The sequence below is a fragment of the Capra hircus genome, chromosome 20, assembly GCF_001704415.2.
Source record: "Capra hircus breed San Clemente chromosome 20, ASM170441v1, whole genome shotgun sequence".
Lineage (NCBI taxonomy): Eukaryota > Metazoa > Chordata > Mammalia > Artiodactyla > Bovidae > Capra > Capra hircus.
Window position 1 is genome coordinate 59,349,867 of NC_030827.1, and position 22,641 is coordinate 59,372,507.

Consider the following 22,641-nt stretch of genomic DNA (forward strand, 5'->3'; position numbering starts at 1 on the left):
TGACCTTATGGACTATAGCCTGCCAAGCTCCTCTGCCCATGGAATTCTCCAGGCAAGAGTGCTGGAGTGGGTTACCATTTCCTTCTCCAGGGAATCTTCCTGACCCAGGGATCGAACCTGGGTCTCCCTCATTGCAGGGAGATTCTTTACTGTCTGAACCACCAGGAAACACCTCGGTGTCATTATTCTCATTGTATGTATTTGAATACACAGTCCCAGACAGATGAGTTGACTTGTCACACACCTTGGCCAGGTGTAGCTAAAACAGAATGCACCACTTACCTGGATCCAGACCTATATCACTGATCCTTAAATGTGTTTTTCGGAAACCGTCTGTTCCTTTATTAAATGTTAAAGCTTGTTCATCACTATGATTGTATTTCTGAGTTTAATAAATGTTGAGGTAGTAAAAGAATTGATATTAAAATAGTTTCAGCAAGTTTTTTTTTTAATATAGATATTGTTTGTACAGAAACAAAATTTTATTAACATAATATATTTAACTTGAAAGGTGGTGCCTCCTTGGACTTGAAAGCCTGTCCTCCTAAACCATCTAAATGGATCCTGGACATGACCTGGCTAAATTTGGTGGAACTCAGCAAACTTAGACAGTTTTCTGATGTCCTTGATCAGGTAACTTGTACTTTGAATAAACTTATGATAATATCCCAGTGGGCAGCTTCCTGATTTATCCCTGGCTGTTTGGGGAAGAGAAAGATTTCTTACTGTTGTCACTCCTAAAATGGAATGACCAGTGCTTGACCTTCCTCATGGCTCATTCATATTCTGATAAAGTACACTCCACCCATGGCAGGCTGGTATCCAGGAAGAAATTAGTTGCCCAGGAAGTTTAACTAATGCTGTCCTGGGCCATATGTCAGTATCACCAATTGGAGATCTACCAGTGGGAAAACAGATTCAATTAGTTTAAGAGATTGCTGTTACAATATAAAATCATGCTATTTTCAATTTTTTTTTTGTTTTTCTACTCAAAATGAAACTCTAGTATTGCTTTTCTCTAAAAAAAAAAAAAAGAGAGAGAGATTAGATATGGTCAAGAAGTTTTGTCATCTTCCTATAGATTGAATGACGAGAAATAGGAATAACCTGCCTCTGAATGCTAAATACCCTTTCTTGCCTCTAGTTCCTGTCTCTCTCTTCCTTCTCTCACTGACTTAGCTAGGCATCTGGGTATGAATCTAACACAAACACCTGGCCTTTTATTTTTAGAAATTGTTGTACTTTCATAAACAGCCAGTTTTGGATGAATTGTGTGTATATTGGAATTATGGCACTTGGGTATGGAAACTTGAATTGAGACAAGTCAAGAAACAGGTTCTTGAAAATCTGATGATCAGCAGGAAGTTGCATGAATAGCAAGGTTGCTTTCTTCAGCTGCACATTGAAGGCTTTGACCAGAAGATGTCCAAACACTGGTCCTTTTTAAAAACTGATGTATGATTGGGCTTTCTTGGTGGCTCAGATGGTAAAGAATCTGCCTGCAATGCAGGAGACCTGGGTTTGATCCCTGGGTCTGGGAGATCCCCTGGATACCCACTCCAGTATTCTTGCCTGGAGAATCCCATGGACAGAGGAGGAGCCTGATGGGCTACAGTCCACAGGGTCGCAAAGAGTCGGACTTGACTGAGCAACTAACACTTTCGCTTTCACACATGCTTGATTCACAGTGTTATGTTATTTTCTGGTGTACAGAAAAGTGATTTAGTTTTACACACGCACATGGACACACACACATACACACTATATTCTTTCTCATTAGGGTTTACTATAAGATATTGAATTTAGTTTCCTGTGCTGTACAGTAGGACCTTGTTGTTTATCTGTTTTGTATATAGACGCCTATATCTGCTATAACCCCTGATTTCTCTCTCTCCTACCCCCTTTCCTTTTTTGTAACCATACATTTGTTTTCTATGTCTGTGAGTTTGTTTCTGTTTCATAAGTAAATCTATTTGTATCACATTTTAGAAATGATGTGTATGTCAGTCACTCAGTCGTGTCTGACTCTTGGGGACCCCGTGGACTGTAGCCTGCCAGTCTCCTCTGTGCATAGGGTTCTCCAGGCCAGAATACTGGAGTGGGTAGCCATTCTCTTTTCTAGGGGATCTTCCTGACCCAGGGATCGAACCCAGGTCTTCTGCAATGTGGGGAGATTCTTTACCACCTGAGCCACCAGGGAAGCCTTTAGAAATGATGTCATATGGTATTTGTCCTAACGTTGGTCCTTGACTTTGCCAGCTTAGATTGATGGAAAGCTTAAGCTATATTTTTATGTTTTGGCTTAGGCCTGGTGATGACCGTGTAATTTGGGTGCAAGCTGTCCTCTTGGGTTAAATAGCTTTTCTTTGGGAGATTTTAATGAATTCTAGCTTGTTCCCCTATGGGGTAACTCCTAGTGAGCTTTCCTGTACCTTGTTTGTTATTGAAGTAACTGTCTTTTGGAGATTATATTTTATACCTGAAATCCCTCCACAAAATGTAGTCTTTTGTGACCAAAACAGGTTATTTTTATTCTTATGTGATACTTTCTGAATATGAACCCATATGCCTTTTTCCTTTGATTACACCTCTGAGAAATACATTTGGAGCTTTTTTTTTTTTTTTTTTAAATTTGAGTATGATTGCTTAACCATGTTGTTAGTTTCAATGAAGTGATCCAGCTATATGTATACATATACCCCCTCCCTCTTAGACCTCCCTCCCACCCACTCCCTATCCACCCCTCTAGGTCATCACAGAGCACCGAGCTAAGCTCCCTGTGCTATACAACAGCTTCCCAATAACCATCTGTTTTACACATGTATGTATGTATGTATGTATGTATGCTTAATCACTCAGTCATGTCCAACTGTTTGTGACCCCATGGACTGGTGCCCACCAAGGTCCTTTGTCCATGGAATTCTCTGGGCAAGAATAACGGAGTGGGATACCATTTCCTTCTCCAGTTTTATACATGATGCTGTATATATGTCAATCCAAAATCTCTCAGTTCGTCCCACCCTCCCTTTTCCCTTCTGTGTCAACGTCTATTCTCTACATCTGTGTCTCTATTCCTGCCCTGCAAATGGGTTCATCTGTACCATTTTTTTTCTAGATTCCACTTATATGCATTAATATGCAGTATTTCTTTTTCTCTTTCTGACTTTCTTCTCTCTGTATGACAGACTCTAGGTTCATCCGCATTACTGCAAATGATCCAATTCAGTTCCTTTTTATGGCTGAGTAATATTCCACCGTGGGCTTCCCAGGTGGTGCAGTGGTAAAGAATCTGCCTCGAAGTGCAAGAGGTGCAAGAGATGTGGGTTTGATTTCTGGGTTGGGAGAATCCCCTGGAGAAGGAAATGGCAACCTACTCCACTATTCCTGCCTAAGAAATCCCATAGACAGAGGGAGCCACATGGGTTACAGTCCATGGGTTGCAAAGAGTCAGACATGACTGAACAGCAGCAGAAAAATATTCCACTTATACATGTACCACAACTTCTTTATCCATTCATCTGTTGATGGACATTTAGGTTGCTTAGTCAAAGGAAATATACCAGATAACATAAGATCATGTTTATCTGCAGGTCTGACTTGTTCTGTGATTGTGGGATGTTTGTTTGTTTAAGGCTTATCTCTTTTCAATTTTTGTAAGCTTCAAAGGATAATGAACTGTCTTTTTTCTTCCCCTTCATCAATTGCCCAAACATGCAAGTTCACTTAATGATGATATTAAGTGGTATATTTCAAATGACTCTAGATTGATAGAGTATTGACCAGAAAGCTTCAATAATAAACATGTATTAAATGTCTTCTTTTGTTCCAAGAATGATCCTGGGGAATGAGGAAACATAAGTGAATGAGACTTGATTCTTGATCATGGGAGATCTCATGAATCAAAACAGATTTCCTTAAAATAATGAAAATGAATTTCCATTGATCTCTTTATTCTTTGCAGAGTTGTTACCACAAAGGGATAGAAAAAATGACACAGCAGAGTTCTCCCTTTAAAAGGGGCCTGTAGGCTGGTGTTAATACAGGCTGACTTTAGAACAAATCACATTTGATTTTCGACTCTGACTTTTTGGTACCAGGCTATAAAATTTTAAAAAATAGTCAAGGGATATCATTTCCTTTTCCCACTCCCATATTCTTGCCTGGATAATCTTGTGGACAGAGGAGCCTGGTGGGCTACAGCCCATGGGGTTGCAAAGAGTCAGACACACCTGAGCATGCACACACACACAGGATATCATTCACACATGTCTGGGATCATCAGAAAAATATCTGTGAAGTCTTACTGAAAGATTTTTCTGTGGTGTGACACATTTCTTATCCCCTGGTATTTTCAGATATCAAGAAATGAGAAAACGTGGAAAATTTGGTTTGATAAGGAAAACCCTGAGGAGGAACCCCTTCCAAACGCCTATGATAAATCTCTTGATTGCTTTCGACGTCTTCTCCTTATTAGATCCTGGTGTCCCGACAGAACCATTGCCCAGGTAAAAAGTGCATATGTTAAAAAATAAGAGAATATTTTAAAGGAGAATTTCCTTTTAAATTTTAAAGAATATTTAAAATGTTAACCCCCATGAGAATTTTCATATGAGCTTCTGTATAATTTTCCAACAATGCAGTTGTGAAAAATGGAAAAATGTACTGAGGTGTACATGTGGCTAAGTGATTTACTAATTTTATTTGGCCTAAGTGGTACAATAAGAGCGAATGAGGAAGCTACTTTTTGTTTTGTTTCTTTTTAAATTTTTTTTTTAATTGTGGTAAAAATCACATAATATAAATCATACTATTTTACCACACGTAACTATACGGTCCAGTGGCACTAAGTACATTTACATTGTTGTTCAAGTCTCACCATCATCCATCTCTGGAGTTCTCTACCTTCCTGAACTGAACCTCTGTCCCCAGTAAACACTAATTCCTCAGTTTCCTTCCCCACCCCATCCCCACCCCCAACCCCCTGCTGGCATCTACCAATGTACTTTCTGACTATGAATTTGACTCTTCTAGGTACTTTGCATAAGTGGAATCAAAATTTGTCTGCACCTACTGTATTTTGAAATGCATCTTTAATGTTAGCTTAATATATGTCCTACAAACAGATTGCACCATCCTTGTTTTCCCTTGTGCTATATATTAATAGTAGGGTAGTTGAAGTTAACTTCCCTGGTAGCTCAGATGGTAAAGCGTCTGTCTACAATGCTGGAGACCCAGGTTCGATCCCTGGGTCGGGAAGATCCCCTGGAGAAGGAAATGGCAATCCACTCCAGTACTATTGCCTGGAAAACCCCATGGACAGAGGAGCTTGGTAGGCTACAGTCCATGGGGTCGCAAAGAGTTGGACACGACTAAGTGACTTCACTCACTCACTCACTCACTCACTCAGGGTAGTCAAAACTACCTTTCTAAGGTGGGCACATTGGTATAACATAAAGGTGATGCATTGTTCTTCCCTATCATTTTTACATTAACTCAGAAAAGATAGGGAACTCCATTTTGCCAGTAGTAATGTAGTATTCCCTGGTGGCTCAGATGGTAAAGCATCTGCCTGCAATGCGGGAGACCTGGGTTCAATCCCTGGGTTGGGAAGATCCCCTGGAGAAGGAAATGGCAACCCACTCCAGTATTCTTGCCTGTAAAACTCCATGGACTGAGGAGACTGGTAGCTACAGTCCATGGGGTCGCAAAGAGTCGGACATGACTGAGCTACTTCACTTTCATTTTTCACTTTCAATGTAGTATTTCTTGAGTAGGAAAACTGTTCAGTTACTAGAGAGGAAAGAGAAAGTCTACAGGGCTGTACAGAGTTCCCAAACCCATAGTCGTTATCCTGGGATGTGTTGTAAACCTTGATGTGAGAAAGAAGCTTTGCATAAAATTCCTTGAGTGATACTTAGGTTTAAATATAAGCCCTGCCTCCAGAAGATCCATCTTTTCAAAGACTTTTCATCTGCTTCCATCATGGAAGTATACACATGAAACAGACTTGTGGTGTCTTTCCTTCACAGCTAAAAAAGAATAAGTCATAAAATAACAGTAGGCTGGAGTTTCTCATAGAAGGTAGGGAGTTTTCCCCTTTACTCTCCAGAGGACTGTTAAAAACATTCAGAGTAACCAACTCCCAGTCCTCCTAGGTATTTTGGAAACAACTGAATTCAATGATTTATTCAGAAAAGAAAAATGAATTTTGCAACTCAGGGCCCTGAGATCACCCCCTTCCTTTGATTTTTCTTCTCAGCTTCATTCCTTTTATCTTGTCCAAATGAACCGTCAAATAGTTGCCTTACTTAAGGGGAATGTAGAAGTTTCAAGTAGACTTTTCTCCCTTCTCTCTCTCGCTGTTTGCCTCCCTCCCTCCTTTCCTTCTCCCTTCTTTCCTTCCTTCTTTCCCTTTTAATTCTTTTCACACTTTATTGGGGTGAATGTGGAAATTTAAATGTCTCCCAGTCCTTTGTAACTTTGTTATCTTTATCCTGGCCTGAAATCCTTAGGCTGACAACAGGCATGTCTTCCTAAGGAGTCTCCTCTAGTTCATTCTCACCTCGCCCACCCTAGCCCATCTTGTATATTCTAGGAGAAATGGAAATATCATTATGCTTTTCCTCTAATGGCTTCCCATGGTGCTTATGATAACATCCAAGTCTTAAGCAAGATCTAGAAGGGCCCTTGCAAACATGTTCTCTCCTCTGAGGTTCTTATTCTCACATTAGATTTCTTGTGTGATTTTTCAACCAGACACCTTCTTGGGAAGCAGATGAGAAGGTCTACACTGTAGACATATTCAATCCCTGTTCCCCGTAAGAGCACTGGGCTTATTCTCAGCATTTCAGCTGAGCGTGACTGCAGACACAGTCAAAATCCTGGTTAAAAGAACAATGTACTATCAGAGGATGTCTTGTGCTACTGCTAGTTTCTGTATAGCTACTGAGCTAAGAATGGTTTTTATAGTTTTAAATGCTTGAAAAAAACTCAAAACAATATTTTGTGATATGCAAAACTTATACAACATTTGAATTCCAGGGTCCATAAAGTTTTAATGGACCATAGGCTCATTTGTTTATGGACTCTCTATAGCTGCTTTCATGCTACAGTGATAGGTTAAGTTGTTGCACCAGAGACTGTATGGCCACCAAAATATAAAATATTTACCACTTGGCCCCTGATGTAAGGAACAGTATATTAGCTCATAGCTTGAATAGAAATTTCCATGTGGGATCAATGATGAGTTCTATGACAAGACTGGCTTTTTGAGCTCCTGCTAGACTAGAAGACAAAGCACTTGGATCTTGAGAGATGCTGCAGTGATGGCTGTACCAGGTACCTGTGGCTGAGAAACAACTGCAGTCTGTGGTACACCTGGGCATCCAGGCTATGAAGTCATTTCTGATCACCAAGTGCACTGCTTAATGGCTGTGATGAATTTGTATACAAATAGACTTTTGGAGATGCCAAAGAATGTCAACCAAACTTTTAAAGTACCTTTCAGAAGGGTGTAAAAAATGTGTGAAAGTAAAAACGTTAGTCATTCAGTTGTGTCTGACTGTGTGACCCCATGGACTGTAGCCTGCCGGGCTTCTCTGTCCATGGGATTCTCCAGGCAAGAATATTAGAGTGGGCTGCCTTGCCCTCCTCCAGGGGATCTTCCCGACCCAGGGATCAAACCCAGGTCTCCTGTTTTGCATGCAGATTCTTTACCGTCTGAACCACCAGGGAACTGTTTATATTAATACTTAGGGGATTCCATAGTGGCTCTGGTCAACTGGATATCAAGAGATACAAAAATATGTGGCATCCTGGTACATATTGTACAGGAGTACACTTGTGCTCCAAGTGCAGTTCAGTTAAACCTTTAAAATTAATTAAGTAATTTAATAAGTATTAGATATATTTCTTTCCATAAGTCGTCATTTAACAGTAATTATCTATTTGTTAAGCATCCATTCAATCCCAGGCATTGTACTACTTACTTGATTATTTGAATGCTTATAATTTTCCCTTGGGCTTCCCAGGTGGTGCTAGTGGTAAAGAACCCACCTGCCAGCGCAGGAGACACAGAGGTGATCCTGTAACCCACTCCAGTATTCTTGCCTGGAAAATCCTGTGGACAGAGAAGCCTGGTGGGCTACAGCCCCTGGGGTTGCACAGAGTCAGACATGACTGAGCGCATATGCGCACACACACACACACACACACACACACACACACACACACACTTTTCCTTTAAAGCATCCTCAATAATAGAGTTGCCAAATATTTTAAACCTTCTGTATAGTATGAAGCAGCCAGTATATTGAAAGAGGTCCCAGACAAGGATTTGACCAACCTGGGTTCTGGTCTTTTAAGTGTATGATTATGTTTTCGGCAAGTGAAATCTGAAAGTGTTAGTCACTCAGTCGTGTCTGACTCTTTGAGATCCCATGGGCTGTAGCCTGCCAGGATCCGCTGTCCATGGGATTCTCCAGGCAAGAATACTAGAGTGGGGTGCCATGCCCTCCTCCAGCATATCTTTCTGACCCAGGGATTGAACCTGGGTCTCATGTTGCTGGCAGATAGAGTGAGGATTCAAACAAATAAACAAGTAAATAAAGAGGTTAACCCACAAGAAAACAAACAAACAAACAACCTCTGCCCTATTTTCCTGGCAGGATTACTGTGGACATCATTGAAATAATCTGCAATAATGAATTTTGGGAACCACACTGAATTGTGGATAAGAAGGGGTTGGAGCTAGTTTTGGTGACCTGTGTGCTGTTTTTGGCAGGCCCGTAAATACATCATGGACTCCATGGGACAAAAGTATGCAGAAGCTGTTATCCTGGACTTGGAAAGGACGTGGGAGGAATCTGACCCTCGGACACCGCTCATCTGTCTCCTGTCTATGGGCTCAGACCCCACAGACTCCATCATCGCCTTGGGGAAGAGACTAAAAATAGAAACGCGCTACGTGTCCATGGGACAGGGCCAGGAGATCCATGCTCGCAAGCTCCTGCAGCAGACCATGGCGAACGTGAGACCTGATGTCTACTTTTGTATTCTGCTGTTGACATTGCTGCTTATAGGGTAACAATGCAGGAAAGAACCTACACATCCTTAAGCGCCGAAATTTATGTGTTGCGTTCTGTTTGCTAAACTGGGAAAAGCACCTCTTAGAAAATTTTCATGGAAAAATGAATACAATGTAAAATGTTTTCTGCTGAGCCTTGAATTCTGGGAAGCTTGTCTGGTGAAAGCATCTTATTTCCTGACCCATTTGCATAGTGCTCAACCCTGCTCCAGGTCCCGAACCTTCTTTGGGGTTCACAGTCTCCCCTCTGTGCCGTAAGTTCCAGCCCCTGTAGATCTGCTTGGGGAATCTACAGCACTTTGGAATCCACAACACAATCCAGAATGCAAAATCTGTGCCCTGGAGTCCCCTAGGCCTGGCCCAGATTCCAGAGGCCAGGAATCTGCCATTACCCTGCGGTGGTACCAGAGATTTTCTGGAAACCTGGCCTGTCGCCTTCCAGGTGGGCTCCTAGAGCCCTTGACAGCTTGCAAATTCAACAGCATACAGCTCAGGCCATGCTCAGGACTGGTCTGGGGCCATTGTAGCTGGAAGTCATGTGATGACCTGCCAATGGGACAAGTTTAGAGCTGAGGCACTTTGAGAGACTTAAACTTACCTGCATCCAGAAGGTCCTGTTTCCTCTCTGGAACTCAAGCTCCAGAACACTCGTGTGTTTACTCTGGTCTAACCTTCGGTGTCCAGGCAGATCCAGTTTTATAATAGTGTACACTTGGGCCACCACCTTGAAGAGCCAGAGGCTCCTCCCAGCCGCATGAAGTCTCCCTGGTGTTCGCGTGGTTATTTATCAAAGGCATTTAGAAGGCCCTTCTATATGTACCATCCTTTCTGTCACCTCGCAGGTTTAATGAGAAGGGGAGAAAAACCCCACCATCAACACACAGCAAGACTCTAAAGGGTATACATTTTGGCAGGTCAATTTGTAGTCAGTCCCTTGACCTTAACCTCAATTTCCACATATAAAATATATATATGGGCTTCCCTGGTAGCTCAGCTGGTACAGAATCTGCCTGCAATGTAGAAAACCTGGGTTTGATCCCTGGGTGGGAAGATCCCCTGGAGGAGGTCATGGCAACCCACTCCAGTGTTCTTGCCTGGAGAATCCCATGGACGGAGGAGCCTGGCATACGAGAGTCCATGGGGTCAAAAAGAGTCAGACATGACATGACTGAGCATCTAAGCACAGCACAGCAGTGTGGGAGACCCAAATTCAATCCCTGGGTCAGGAAGATCCCCTGGAGAAGGGCATGGCAACCCAGTGCAGTGTTCTTGCCTGGAAAATCCCCTTGGACAAAGAAGCCTGACAGGTTGTAGTCCATGGGGTCACAAAGAGTCAGATATGTGACTAAGCACAACCTTCTTTTGGGTTCCCAGCTCTGCCAGAGGCTCCCTCTGCCTCTGCTCCCCTTTCCCTGCACCCTTTGGCCAAGTACAGGGTGGCAGAAGCACTTGCCTCTTATTCCTACTGGAGAACATGCAGTCATGGTCTAGATGCTTTTCCAGCCTATTTTGGAGCAGACTCCATGCCTCCTTCACTAAGCCTGAGCTCTCCCCTCAATATCTCAAGAACCCTCTGTGCCCTCCAGGGAACACCTCCCCTCCCCGCCACTGTTTTGAACAGAACTTGCTGTCTCCCCCCAGCCACCAGGCACGAGGCCCACCATGAAACCACCAGGTTCTAGGTCCTAGCTGCTGACTCTAGAACCTTCCCACTGTACTACAGCCTGATCCCTTCCCCCAGTCTAGAACTGAGTCTGTTGGGTTCTAGAATCTCTATATTTGCCTCTTCCATCCTCAAGCCATGCCCTGCCCCCAGCTTTGGTGAAAGGGAGGGGCCTCTCTTGTGCTCTGTGCTGACTGCTGTGCTTAGTTTGCATTTGGGAGGCGGAGGGCAGAAAGCACATGATTTAAATATATTTCAGTTCAGTTCAGTTGCTCAGCCATGTTCAACTCTCTGTGACCCCATGGACTGCAGCACGCCAGGCTTCCTGGTCCATTACCAACTCCAGGAGCTTACTCAAACTCATGTCCATAAAGCCGGTGATGCCATCCAACCGTCTCATCCTCTGTCATCCCCTTCTCCTCCTGCCTTCAATTTTTCCCAGCATTAGGGTCTTTTCCAATGAGTTAGTTCTTTGCATCAAGTGGTTAAAGTATTGGAGTTTCAGCATCAGTCCTTACAATGAACATTCAGGACTGATTTCCTTTAGGATTTACTGGTTGGATCTCCTTGCAGTCCAAGGGACTCTCAAAAGTCTTCTTCAACACCACAGTACAAAAGTATCAGTTCTTTAGCACTCAGCTTTCTTTATAGTCCAACTCTTGCATCCATACATGACTACTGGAAAAACCATACCTTTGACTAGATGGAATTTTGTTGGCAGAGTAATGTCTCTGCTTTTTAATATGCTATCTAGGTTGATTATACCTTTTCTTCCAAGGAGCAAGCATCTTTTAATTTCATGGCTGCAGTCACCATCTGCAGTGATTTTGGACCCTAAGAAAATAAAGCCTCTCACTGTATCCATTGTTTCCTCATCTACTTGCCATGAAGTGATGGGACTGGATGCCATGATCTTAGTTTTCTGAATGTTGAGTTTTCAGCCAACATTTCACTCTCCTCTTTCGCTTTTATCAAGAGGTTCTTTAGTTCTTCTTCACTTTCTGCAATAAGGGTGATATCATCTGCATATCTGAGGCTATTATATTTCTCCCGGCAATCTTGATTCCAGCTTGTGCTTCATCCAACCCAGCATTTAGCATGAGGACCTCTGCATATAAGTTAAATAAGCAGGGTGGCCATATACAGCCTTGACATATTCCTTTCCTGATTTGCAACCAGTCTGTTGTTCCGTGTCTGGTTCTAACTGTTGCTTCTTGACCTGCATACAGATTTCTCAAGAGGCAGGTCAGGTGGTCTGGTATTCCCATCTCTTGAAGACTTTTCCACAGTTTGTTGTGATCCACACAGTTAAAGGCTTTGACATAGTCAATAAAGCAGAAGTAGATGTTTTTCTGGAACTCTCTTGCTTTTTCAATGATGCAGTGGATATTGGCAATTTGATCTCCGGTTCCTCTACTTTTCCTAAATCCAGCTTGAACATCTGAAAGTTCATGGTTCACTTACTGTGGAAACTTGGCTTGGAGAATTTTGAGCATTACTTTGCTGATGTGTGAGATGAGTGCACTTGTGCGGTAGTTTGAGCATTCTTTGGCATTGCCCTTCTTTGGGATTGGAATGAAAACTGACCTTTTCCAGTCCTGTGGCCACTGCTGAGTTTTCCCAATTTGCTGGCATATTCAATGCATCACTTTCACAACATCATCTTTTAGGATTTGAAATAGCTCAACTGGAATCCATCCGCTCCACTAGCTTTGATTATAGTGATGCTTCCTAAGGCCCGCTTGACTTCACATTCCAGGATGTCTGGCTCTAGGTGAATGATCACACCATCATGGTTATCTGGGTAGTGAAGATCTTTTTTGTACAGTTCTTCTGTGCATTCTTGCCACCTCTTCTTAACATCCTCTGCTTCTGTTTGGTCCATACCATTTCTGTCCTTTATTGAGCCCATATTTGCATGAAATGTTCCCTTGGTATCTCTGATTTTCTTGAGATGAACAATACATCCATGATTCGGAATCCCAGGTCTAGTCCTGGCCTCTCCTTCCTCTTGGCCTCCCCTGACCACCAATACTGACTTCTTCCCTCTGCTAGTACTGTACTTAGAAAACAAAGACACTAACATTCACAGGACACTGATTCAATTTGAATTAAAATAAATAATGGTGGAACTAATATTATAATTTCAGGAAACTAAATTAGAATTTAAATGGAATATTTTTAGCCTTCAATTTTTCTGTTTTCTGTTTAGTAGTTTAATTTCTAGTCAAATATAAAAAGATTTCTTACTATTATTAGCATGTTTAAAACTTGTCAGAGACAATAGTGTTTTATGCCAGAATGAACCAACTATTCTAGAATAGTAAAATGGAAGATCTGCTCAGTAAGAAGAACACAAAATATTAATACTGAAAGCAGTGAGGCCAAAGAAGCAAAGTTGGCTAAGGGATTCCTTTCTGTGGCTGAATGTTCAACCATCAAAATTCTCAACTAAGAAACTTAGATCAGGAGTCACTTGTATTCTGGATGAAAGAGCATCTGAAGCCTTTTTGTTGTTATGTTTTGCATTTAATTCTCCTTTTGTTGAATTGTGAACAGTATCAATTAAATTTTCATAGGAAAAAATTAAATATTTATTCATTATATACTTCTGAAGAAAATTTAAGCAGATATGTGACATTCCAAAAGGGATCAGTTTTACACGTAACTTGATTAAGATTTTAGGTCTGGTACTTAGTTTATGTTGTGCAAAGAAAAATAGGTTACACTAATCAAATCAAAATGATCCAAAATTACAGAGTCAAGAAAATAACTCAAGATTGTGATCTGTATATTGTAGATGATTTTAGCAAAATTATTCTATGGGTTAGATATTGAAATGATTATTACTGGGGCTTCCATAGTGGCTCAATGGTCAAGAATCTGCCTTCCAATTCAGGAGACCTGGTTTTGGTCTCTGGTTTGGGAAGATCAGGAGAAGGAAAAGGCAGTCCGTTCCAGCATTCTTGCCTGGGAAATCCCATGGATAGAGGAGCCTGGCGGGCTATAGTTGATAGGGTTGCAAAAGAGTCAGACATGACTTAGCAACTAATACAACAACAAAATTATTATTGCATGACCTAAATTTTTGCCTGTGTTGCTTTGTACAAGGAATCTTCTTATGCACATAGAATAATGTGTATCAGAGATATGACTTATTATCTTCTAAGACTCTTGTTGTTAGAATAGTCTGATTCCCCAGAGAAGGCACTTACACATTCTAGAGGATATGAACCCTGTTGTGGTATTCTAGGAACTCTCTTTTTATGTTTTACTTTGAAATTTTCATGACTCCAACCATATATTATTACTGCATTGGCATGCTAGTAATGGCATCCCATCAGACACACTTACGGAACAAGAAAAAGTGTAACCTATCTCAGTTAAATCTGATTGTATTCTTAGATTTGATCTAGATTAATTTATAGGGGTTAGCGTATTTTTCTATTAAGTTTTAATTACTTAGTTTCTGAAGGAGGTACTAATTTGAATCTCTGGGTGAAACACAAAATGGACTAATTTCCATTTCCTGTTGCTGACTTAGGGAGGATGGGCCCTTCTGCAGAACTGCCATCTGGGACTGGATTTCATGGATGAGCTAATGGATATAATTATAGAAACCGAGTTTGTACATGACTCGTTCCGCCTGTGGATGACAACCGAGGTTCACAAGCAGTTTCCCATCACCCTCCTTCAGATGTCCATCAAATTTGCCAATGAGCCCCCTCAGGGCCTCCGGGCAGGACTGAAAAGAACATACGGTGGTGAGTCGAGAAATCCTTCCAAGTTTATGGACGTTCTTATGCTTACATTGTTTTTTTTAAAGGCATTATGGAAAAGGAATTCGATAGGATTAGTTATAGCAAGTGGTGCTATGATTTAAGATGACGGTGAGGGCAGAGCCACCTCTGTCCTGCTGCACGTGGAGTATCCTTGGCCGTGCTCGGGCCCCAGAGCTTCGGATTCCACCTTACGTTTTTCCTGTCTCCCCAGTATTACTCTCCTTTGGCCTGTGCTTTTCAGTTTCCCACTTGGCTCAGTGGGAAAGAATCCTCCTGCCAATGCAGAGACACGTGCTTGATGCCTGGGTTGGAAAGATCCCCTGGAGAAAGAAAAGGCAACCACTCTAGTATCCTTGCCTGGGAAATCCCATGAACAGAGGAACCTGGTGGGTTACAGTCCATGGGATCACAAACAGTCAGACACAACTTAACAAATAAACAACCACAACCTTCTCTGTTAGACAGCTGCCTTTTATGTTACATCTAAACTGGATAATGTTGCTGTTTACGGTCTTCATGCTCCATACCTAATGGCAGGGCAGTAGCCTCTTCTAAGATGAGAAGCTGAATTAACATTATGGCCTCTGCCTTCATCTCATGTATAAGGATGTCAGGATGTGAGCGAATTTAGAAATCCGACCACAGCAACCGAATCAGACCCAAACGCCCCTCCTGCCCCAACTGGAGCCAAGATTGTTCCCAATACATTCACTCCCTCTGTGTTATAGCTTCCTGTTTGAAGCTCACAGTCACAGAAAAAGCGTGAGCTTGGAGTTAAAAATCCTACTTCTGGTCCTTCCTGAACAAATACCTTTATTCTCATGGGTGCTCATCACTCGAACAACCTGTGTTTCAGTTTTCTAGTATCTAAAATGGAGATAATAAAATGATAAATGTGAATTATAATAATGTATTTAATAATCAACATAGTTATTACATATAAATTTGAAAAATCTACAAAGAGATTTTTTTGGGAGTTGCTAACAAGGCTCACATTTTTGCCAATAGAGCAGATGTGGAATGATGATGTCTGTAAAAACAGTTTGCAAATGAAAACATTTATAATTGTATATGTGACAAATATATATCTGTATAATAGTCATAATTACAATTTGGAGAATATGCTCAGGTTGCAAAGGGCTTCTTTTTAATTTTATTATTTTTTACTATTCTTTTTAATTGAAGTATAGTTGCTGTACAACATAAGTTACAAGTGTATAATATCGTGATTCATAATTTCTAAAGGTTATATTCCATTTATAGTTATTGTAAAATACTGGCTATGTTGCCTATATTACATAATATATCCTTCTTATTTTATATCTATTGGTTTGTGCTACTCAATTGCAATGGGCTACTGTATACACTATTCTAATTAATATTAAATTGTTAATAGAGTATATAGAAGTCTTTGCAGCCTTTGTCTTTGCAGTCTCTGCATACATGCCCTTTGTAGTAATAATAATGATAATAACTGTTATTAGTAGTCGTTGTAGTAATAGTAGCAGTATTTATTTTGCCACCATTTTTAGCCCTACTTTTTTCTTGTTATGTTGGTAAGAACTTTTTCCATGTGAGTAAGACCCCACTCCCCTCAAATCTCTGTGCATATTTTCCGAGAAATACCCTCTGGGTACCCAAAAGTTAAATTATAACTGCCATGTGACTATGATAAAGACGCTTCAAGATAAGTCAATTTTAATATCAGGAATTTGCAGCAATAATTAATAACTTGTAAAAGTGGTAGAAAATAAAGATGTTTGAGAGATGATACAGTTTTTACCCACCTGACCTCAACAGGGGTGAGCCAGGACCTGCTGGATGTGAGCGCTGTGGCCCAGTGGAAGCCCATGCTGTATGCCGTGGCTTTCCTGCACTCAACGGTCCAGGAGAGGCGCAAGTTTGGGCCCCTGGGTTGGAACATCCCCTACGAATTTAACCAAGCCGATTTTAATGCCACAGTGCAGTTCATCCAGAACCACTTAGATGACATGGATCTCAAAAAGGTACCTTGGGTCGTCCCAGTGCACCAGCCCCAAACCAATACAATAATGTAAAGTAATTAACCTCCAATTAAAATAAATTTTTTTTTTTTAAAAAGGTACCTTGGGCACACTGCTTTCTGCCTTGGGTGATTTGGGGCTTGAATCCTTGAGCTAACATGAGCTCCCCCACCCCAGCCTTGGGCTAAATCCTGTAAGAGTGATGATTTTCTGTACTGGCAAAGTCCTTTTTAAGGCATAGCAACTTGGGTCATAATAACCTCTTAATTTCAGGGAAAAAATGAACACATTTTGATTATCTTTTTATTTCTCCAAGGCAAGTTGACATTACAAGTAAGACAACCTAACAGGATCTGTTGGAGGGAGGGAGCAATGGATGAAGAAGCTTGTTTTTTAAAATCCTAAAACCAATCCATCCTAAAGGAGATGAGTCCTGGGTGTTCTTTGGAAGGACTGATGTTGAAACTGAAACTCCAATACTTTGGCCACCTCATGCGAAGAGCTGACTCATTGGAAAAAACCCTGATGCTGGGAAAGATTGAGGACAGGAGAAGAAGGGGAGGGCAGAAGATGAGATGGTTGGATGGCATCACTGACTTGATGGACATGGGTTTGGGTGGACTCCGGGAGTTGGTGATGGACAGGGAGGCCTGGTGTGCTGTGGTTCATGGGGTCGCAAAGAGTCGGACACAACTGAGCAACTGAACTGAACGGAAAACACAAAATATTTAGAGTCTAGATGACTTTTTTAAAATTGAAAATAATTGGTTTAAAATGTGTTAGTTTCTGCTGTACAATGGAGTGAATCAGTCATGTACATAAATATATCCCCTCTCTCTTATACCTTTCCCCCACCCCACTCCGATTCTACCCCTCTAGGTCATCACAGAGTACCGAGCTGAGCTCCTTGTGCTATTCACCAGCTTCCCACTGGCTCTCTATTATATATGTTGTAGTGTATGTATGAGGCTTCCTTTGTGGCTCAGATGATAAAGAGTCTGCCTGCGATGCAGGAGATCCGGGTTCAATCCCTGGGTCAGGAAGATCCCTTGGAGGAGGGCATGGCAATCCACTCCAGTATTCTTGCCTGGAGGATCCCCGTAGACAGAGAAGCTTGTGGGCTACAGTCCATGGGGTAGCATAGAGTTGGAAACGACTGAGTGACTAACACACACTCAGTGGATATATGTCAATCCCAATTTCCCAATTTGCCCACCCTTCTGTTCCCCCACTATGTCCATACGCTGGTTTTTTATGGCTGCCTCTCTATTCCTGCCTTGGAAAAAGGTTCATCTGTACCATTTTTCTAGAGTCCACATATATGTCTTAACATATGATATCTGTTTTTCTGACTTATTTCACTCTGTATTACAGACAGACTCTAGACCCACCCACATCTCTACAGATGACCTCATTTTGTTCCTTTTAGCGGCTGAGTAATATTCCATTGTGCACACATACCACTTCTTTATCCACATACTCTTGAATGTGTGCTTTTTAAGGAACAGCCTCAATATTCTAAAAAAAAAATAAGCATTTTTTCCTATTGAAATCAAAGTGAAGAAGTACATGAATCCACCACCAAGAGAATCTATTTCAAATGATGAACATGAGCTTTGAATTCCCCTCATGTTTGCCTCGGAGAAGGCGATGGCACCCCACTCCAGTACTCTTGCCTGGCAAATCCCATGGATGGAGGAGCCTGGTGGTCTACAGTCCATGGGGTCACGAAGAGTCGGACACGACTGACCAACTTCCCTTTCACTTTTTACTTTCATGCATTGGAGAAGGAAATGGCAACCCACTCCAGTGTTCTTGCCTGGAGAATCCCAGGGATGGGGGAGCCTGGTGGGCTGCCGTCTATGGGGTCGCACAGAGTCGGACACGACTGCAGCGACTTAGCAGCAGCAGCAGCAGCAGCATGTTTGCCTATTTAATTTTTAATTTGCACTTTTTAGTTACTGAGGAGTGAATGAAGAATGCATGAGTGGACGGCATTGATGCTATTGATGACAGTGCCTACATAGGTGTTACCTGGCAGGGAAAATGGGGGTGAGACAGTGATCAGGTCTGCATCATCATTCTGTAACTTTTCCCAGGGTGTCTCCTGGACCACCGTCCGCTACATGATAGGAGAGATTCAGTATGGAGGCAGGGTCACCGATGACTATGACAAGAGACTGTTGAACACACTTGCTAAAGTTTGGTTCAGTGAAAATATGTTTGGACCGGATTTCAGCTTTTACCAAGGCTACACTATTCCAAAATGCAGCACAGTGGATAACTATCTTCAGTATATCCAGGTTGGTCATCTTCAGAATTTTATGCATAGAGCAAGTATCTGTAGCCAGATGTTTTTTTGTTGTTATTTATTTATACTTCATACTTCTTTGAAAATAAATCTTAATGGTGGTACATACTGAACGTGGAAGGTTCCGAGCCCCAGAGATGTTATCTTCATATGTTTTATATTCATCTAGTGACTAAACTGTTTATTTGTTCTGAGTGTATGTTTTATATCAGTTCTCTGCTCCCCTTTTCTCTCTCTCTCTTTTTGTACACATGGACTCTTAGTTCCCTGACCAGGGACAACAAGAACTCCTGCCCCCTGCAGTGGAATCACGGAGTCTTAACCACTGGACCTCCAGGGAAGTCCCACTTTCCTTCTCTTTTAATGCCCCAGTGAGGAATATTCTATGAGAGATGACAGATTGGGCAGATTTAGATCCAGGGAACCTACACAAATGCCCTTTTGTGTAGGGCATTATACTCAATGCCCTATACTCAACCTTGTTTTGTGTTTCAAAGCATTTGCCTTATTCCATGAATCTGTTTCTTAATCCTGACCTAATGGACAGCATATGAGTATTCTCAGAAACACACTCTGTATAAGAGGTTTCTTTAAGACTGAGTTTCTCAGCTTTGGCACCACTGACATTTGGAACTGAATACATTTTGCAGAGGCGGGGGACAGTCTTGTGTAGAACGGCTAACATCACCTTTGTCCTCTACCCACTAGATGTCAGTTTCACTTCCTACCCCATTATAACAACCTTAAATGTCTCCAGACTGCCAAATATCCTTGGCGGGAAAATCACTTCCAACTTTAAAGTCTTGCTCCAAGAAGGAATAACATTTTGCCAGGAAATCGGGGGGAAAAACTTGATTTGTGCTTCCAAATAACTACATTTTCTGTCTCTGAATCTGGAATTCATTAGATCATTATTTAGTGATCTCTTTTGCCTCTCAGATTTATCTCAGGGTGAACCAACTAAAGCAAAACAGCCCCAAAGAGCTAAATTTATCAATATATTTAGAGGTTCTGTGATATATACGTGTAATGAGTTTACCATATATCACCAGCCCTACACTTTTATTAATTCAAATCTACAAATATATTTGTCTTAACTGTATTATATGTGTCTTTAAATCATTTGCACTGAAGAGGAGAAGTGTATACGAAGGTATAAATTTAGATATTCCTGCACATAGATTTATTTATACATATCTCATTTTATAAGAATTTGAGTTCGCTCATAAGAGGGTATTAAGTAAAAAGGAATAAAATAATGGACTAGAAGGAAAAAAAGTGGACTAGAAGGGAAGGAAAACATGAATAAAGTTAAGTATACAATTCTCACATAGAAGTATATGTCAAATTGTAGGTAAATTTTCTTTTGTTCAAGTAGCTGTGGTAGTATTTATCTGCTAGTTCTGCTTCTTACGGGCTTCCCAGGTAGCTCAGCTGGTAAAGACTCTGCCTGTAATGCAGGAGACCCTGGTTAGATTCCTGGGTTGGGAAGATCCCCTGGAAAAGGGATAGGCTAGCCACTCCAATATTCTTGGGTTTCCCTGATGGCTCAGCTGGTAAAGAATCCACCTGCAATGGGGGTAGACCTGGGTTCAATCCTTGGGTTGGAAAGATCCCCTGGAGAAGGAATGGATACCCACTGCAGTATTCTGGCCTGGAGAATTCCATGGACTGTATAGTCAAGACACGACTGAGCGGCTTTTACTTTTCTGCTTCTTACTGTGTCTTGCTGTATGTTTTTCTAACTTTGCTGCTTCTTACTGGGTCTTGCTGTATGTTTTTCTAACTTTTAATATTTCTCACTTTTCCTAGTCTCTCTCCTCCTTGGGAGAGTACATTTCCCACCTCTGGTTTTATCTGGCCATAATTGCTAAAACTGTCATTTTTAGTAACAATTAGTTATACACCATTTATTTAAACAATTGGTTTGAATTAGATGGGACCTTCGAGAAACAAAATACCATTCCATAGCTCCCTTTCTATTTTATAAATGTATTATAAAATAAGATAGTGTCTCTGAATCAATTTGCTTAAAGTGCAGACATTAAAGAACTATGGGCTTATTATGTTAACTTTCTTTTCAGGGCAACTTTTGATTCTATTTTTAAAAATATATTTATTTATTTGGCCACACTGGGTCTTAGCTCTGGCATGTGAGATCTTTGTGGCAGCATTCAAAATCTTCCGTTGCAGTGCCTGGTCTCAGGGTTGTAGCCCACGGGCTTAGTAGTTGTGGCTCATGGACTTAGATCTCAGTTCTCTGACCAGGGATTGAACCCATGTCCCCTGCATTGGAAGGAAGGTTCTTAAATACTGGACTGCCAGGGAAGTCCCACTTTTGATTCTTTCCTAGAGAAATTATTGAGATGGTAGCCTGCCACAAGTAAGACATATCATGTAAATGCTTATCCTAATAAAATCATGTTTGTTTGCTAAGACGTGTAATTTAACTGGTGCTTGTGTCAGCAGTCTCTGCTCACTGGGGGGTATTTGTCATTCAGAGCTTGCCCACCTACGACAGTCCCGAGGTGTTTGGGCTGCACCCCAACGCCGACATCACCTACCAGAGCAAGCTGGCCAAGGACGTGCTGGACACCATCCTGGGCATCCAGCCCAAAGACAGCTCTGGCGGAGGGGATGAGACCCGGGAGGCCGTGGTGGCCCGGCTGGCTGATGACATGCTGGAGAAGCTGCCCCCGGACTATGGTCCTTTTGAAGTGAGTTGATGTGCGTGGAAATAGCTGTGGATGTGCGTGGTTGGTTGGTTGCGGGGGCGGTGAGGAAATAGTGCTATGCTAAGTCACTCAGTTGTGTCTGACTCTGCCAGGCTCCTCTGTCAGTGGGAATTTTCCAGGAAAGAATACTGGAGTTGGTTGCTATTTCCTTCTCCAGGGCATCTTTTTGACCCAGGAACGGAGCCCATGTCTTTGCATCTCCTGCTTTGGCAGGGGGATTCTTTACCACTGTGCCACCTGGGAAGCCTGAGAAAGAAGGCAGGAGGGCAAAAATAATTTTTCTGAAGTTAAAGAAATTATTGAAAAACTTCACTTTTTGAAGCAGCAGTAAAAGAAGTATTTGAACCTATTGATGTAATCATTTCAAAATATAAATAATAAACCTGATGAGAGAGTTAATCTTCATGGTTAAATTTTAAGTGTGTACCGATGGGTTAGGATTATTTTTCTATAATGTCTCCTGGAGGCACTTCACACTGTCATTTGTTGAAAGGAAAATGATGTATTCTTAGAGTAAAGCATCGATTATTTTACAAAAATAATTCAGGCCTTCTTAATTTCAGGAAGTCTATAGTTATATCATTAACTCTACAGCTTCTTCGTCACATGGGTTTTGAAAATTGATTTATATATTTTTTTAATTAATGTATTTTATTTAACTGTGCTGGGTCTTAGGTGTGGCATGCAAGATGTGAGAGCTAGTTCCCTGACCTGGGCCCCCTGCATTGGAAGGGTGGAGTCTTAGCCACTGGACCACCAGGGAAGTCCCCCCAATTTGTCCTTTTAATATCAAGTAACTTCTAAGCAAAACTGACAGTTATGAAGGTTAATTTTTTTTGACATTTTAGCATGTATTGTGGAATGACTTACCCTGAAAACATGTTTAAATCTTTGCTAAAAGCAAAAGTAAGTGGCTTACTTTCCTTATAGTCTTAAGAGATTACTTGGACTAACCTTGTGACATTTCTGTCCTAGGACCACAAAGTTTCTTTATATATTGCCCTTTCCACCTGGTTTTCAGAAGGAATTCTGCATTTTGTTTCTTTAGCATCCTATTGTTTT

General features: G+C 41.4%; 1 protein-coding gene across 1 annotated transcript in view; it reads left to right on the plus strand.

The window, feature by feature from the left end:
* DNAH5 (dynein axonemal heavy chain 5) overlaps nucleotides 1-22,641 on the plus strand; it is a 258,304-nt gene that overhangs the window by 209,831 nt on the left and 25,832 nt on the right. Inside the window, exons 69-75 of the mRNA XM_005694882.3 lie at nucleotides 512-633; nucleotides 4,356-4,505; nucleotides 8,783-9,028; nucleotides 14,293-14,512; nucleotides 16,331-16,536; nucleotides 18,633-18,836; nucleotides 21,346-21,561. Coding sequence (XP_005694939.2) covers nucleotides 512-633; nucleotides 4,356-4,505; nucleotides 8,783-9,028; nucleotides 14,293-14,512; nucleotides 16,331-16,536; nucleotides 18,633-18,836; nucleotides 21,346-21,561 — 1,364 coding nt within the window. The remainder of the gene's footprint in view (nucleotides 1-511; nucleotides 634-4,355; nucleotides 4,506-8,782; nucleotides 9,029-14,292; nucleotides 14,513-16,330; nucleotides 16,537-18,632; nucleotides 18,837-21,345; nucleotides 21,562-22,641) is intronic.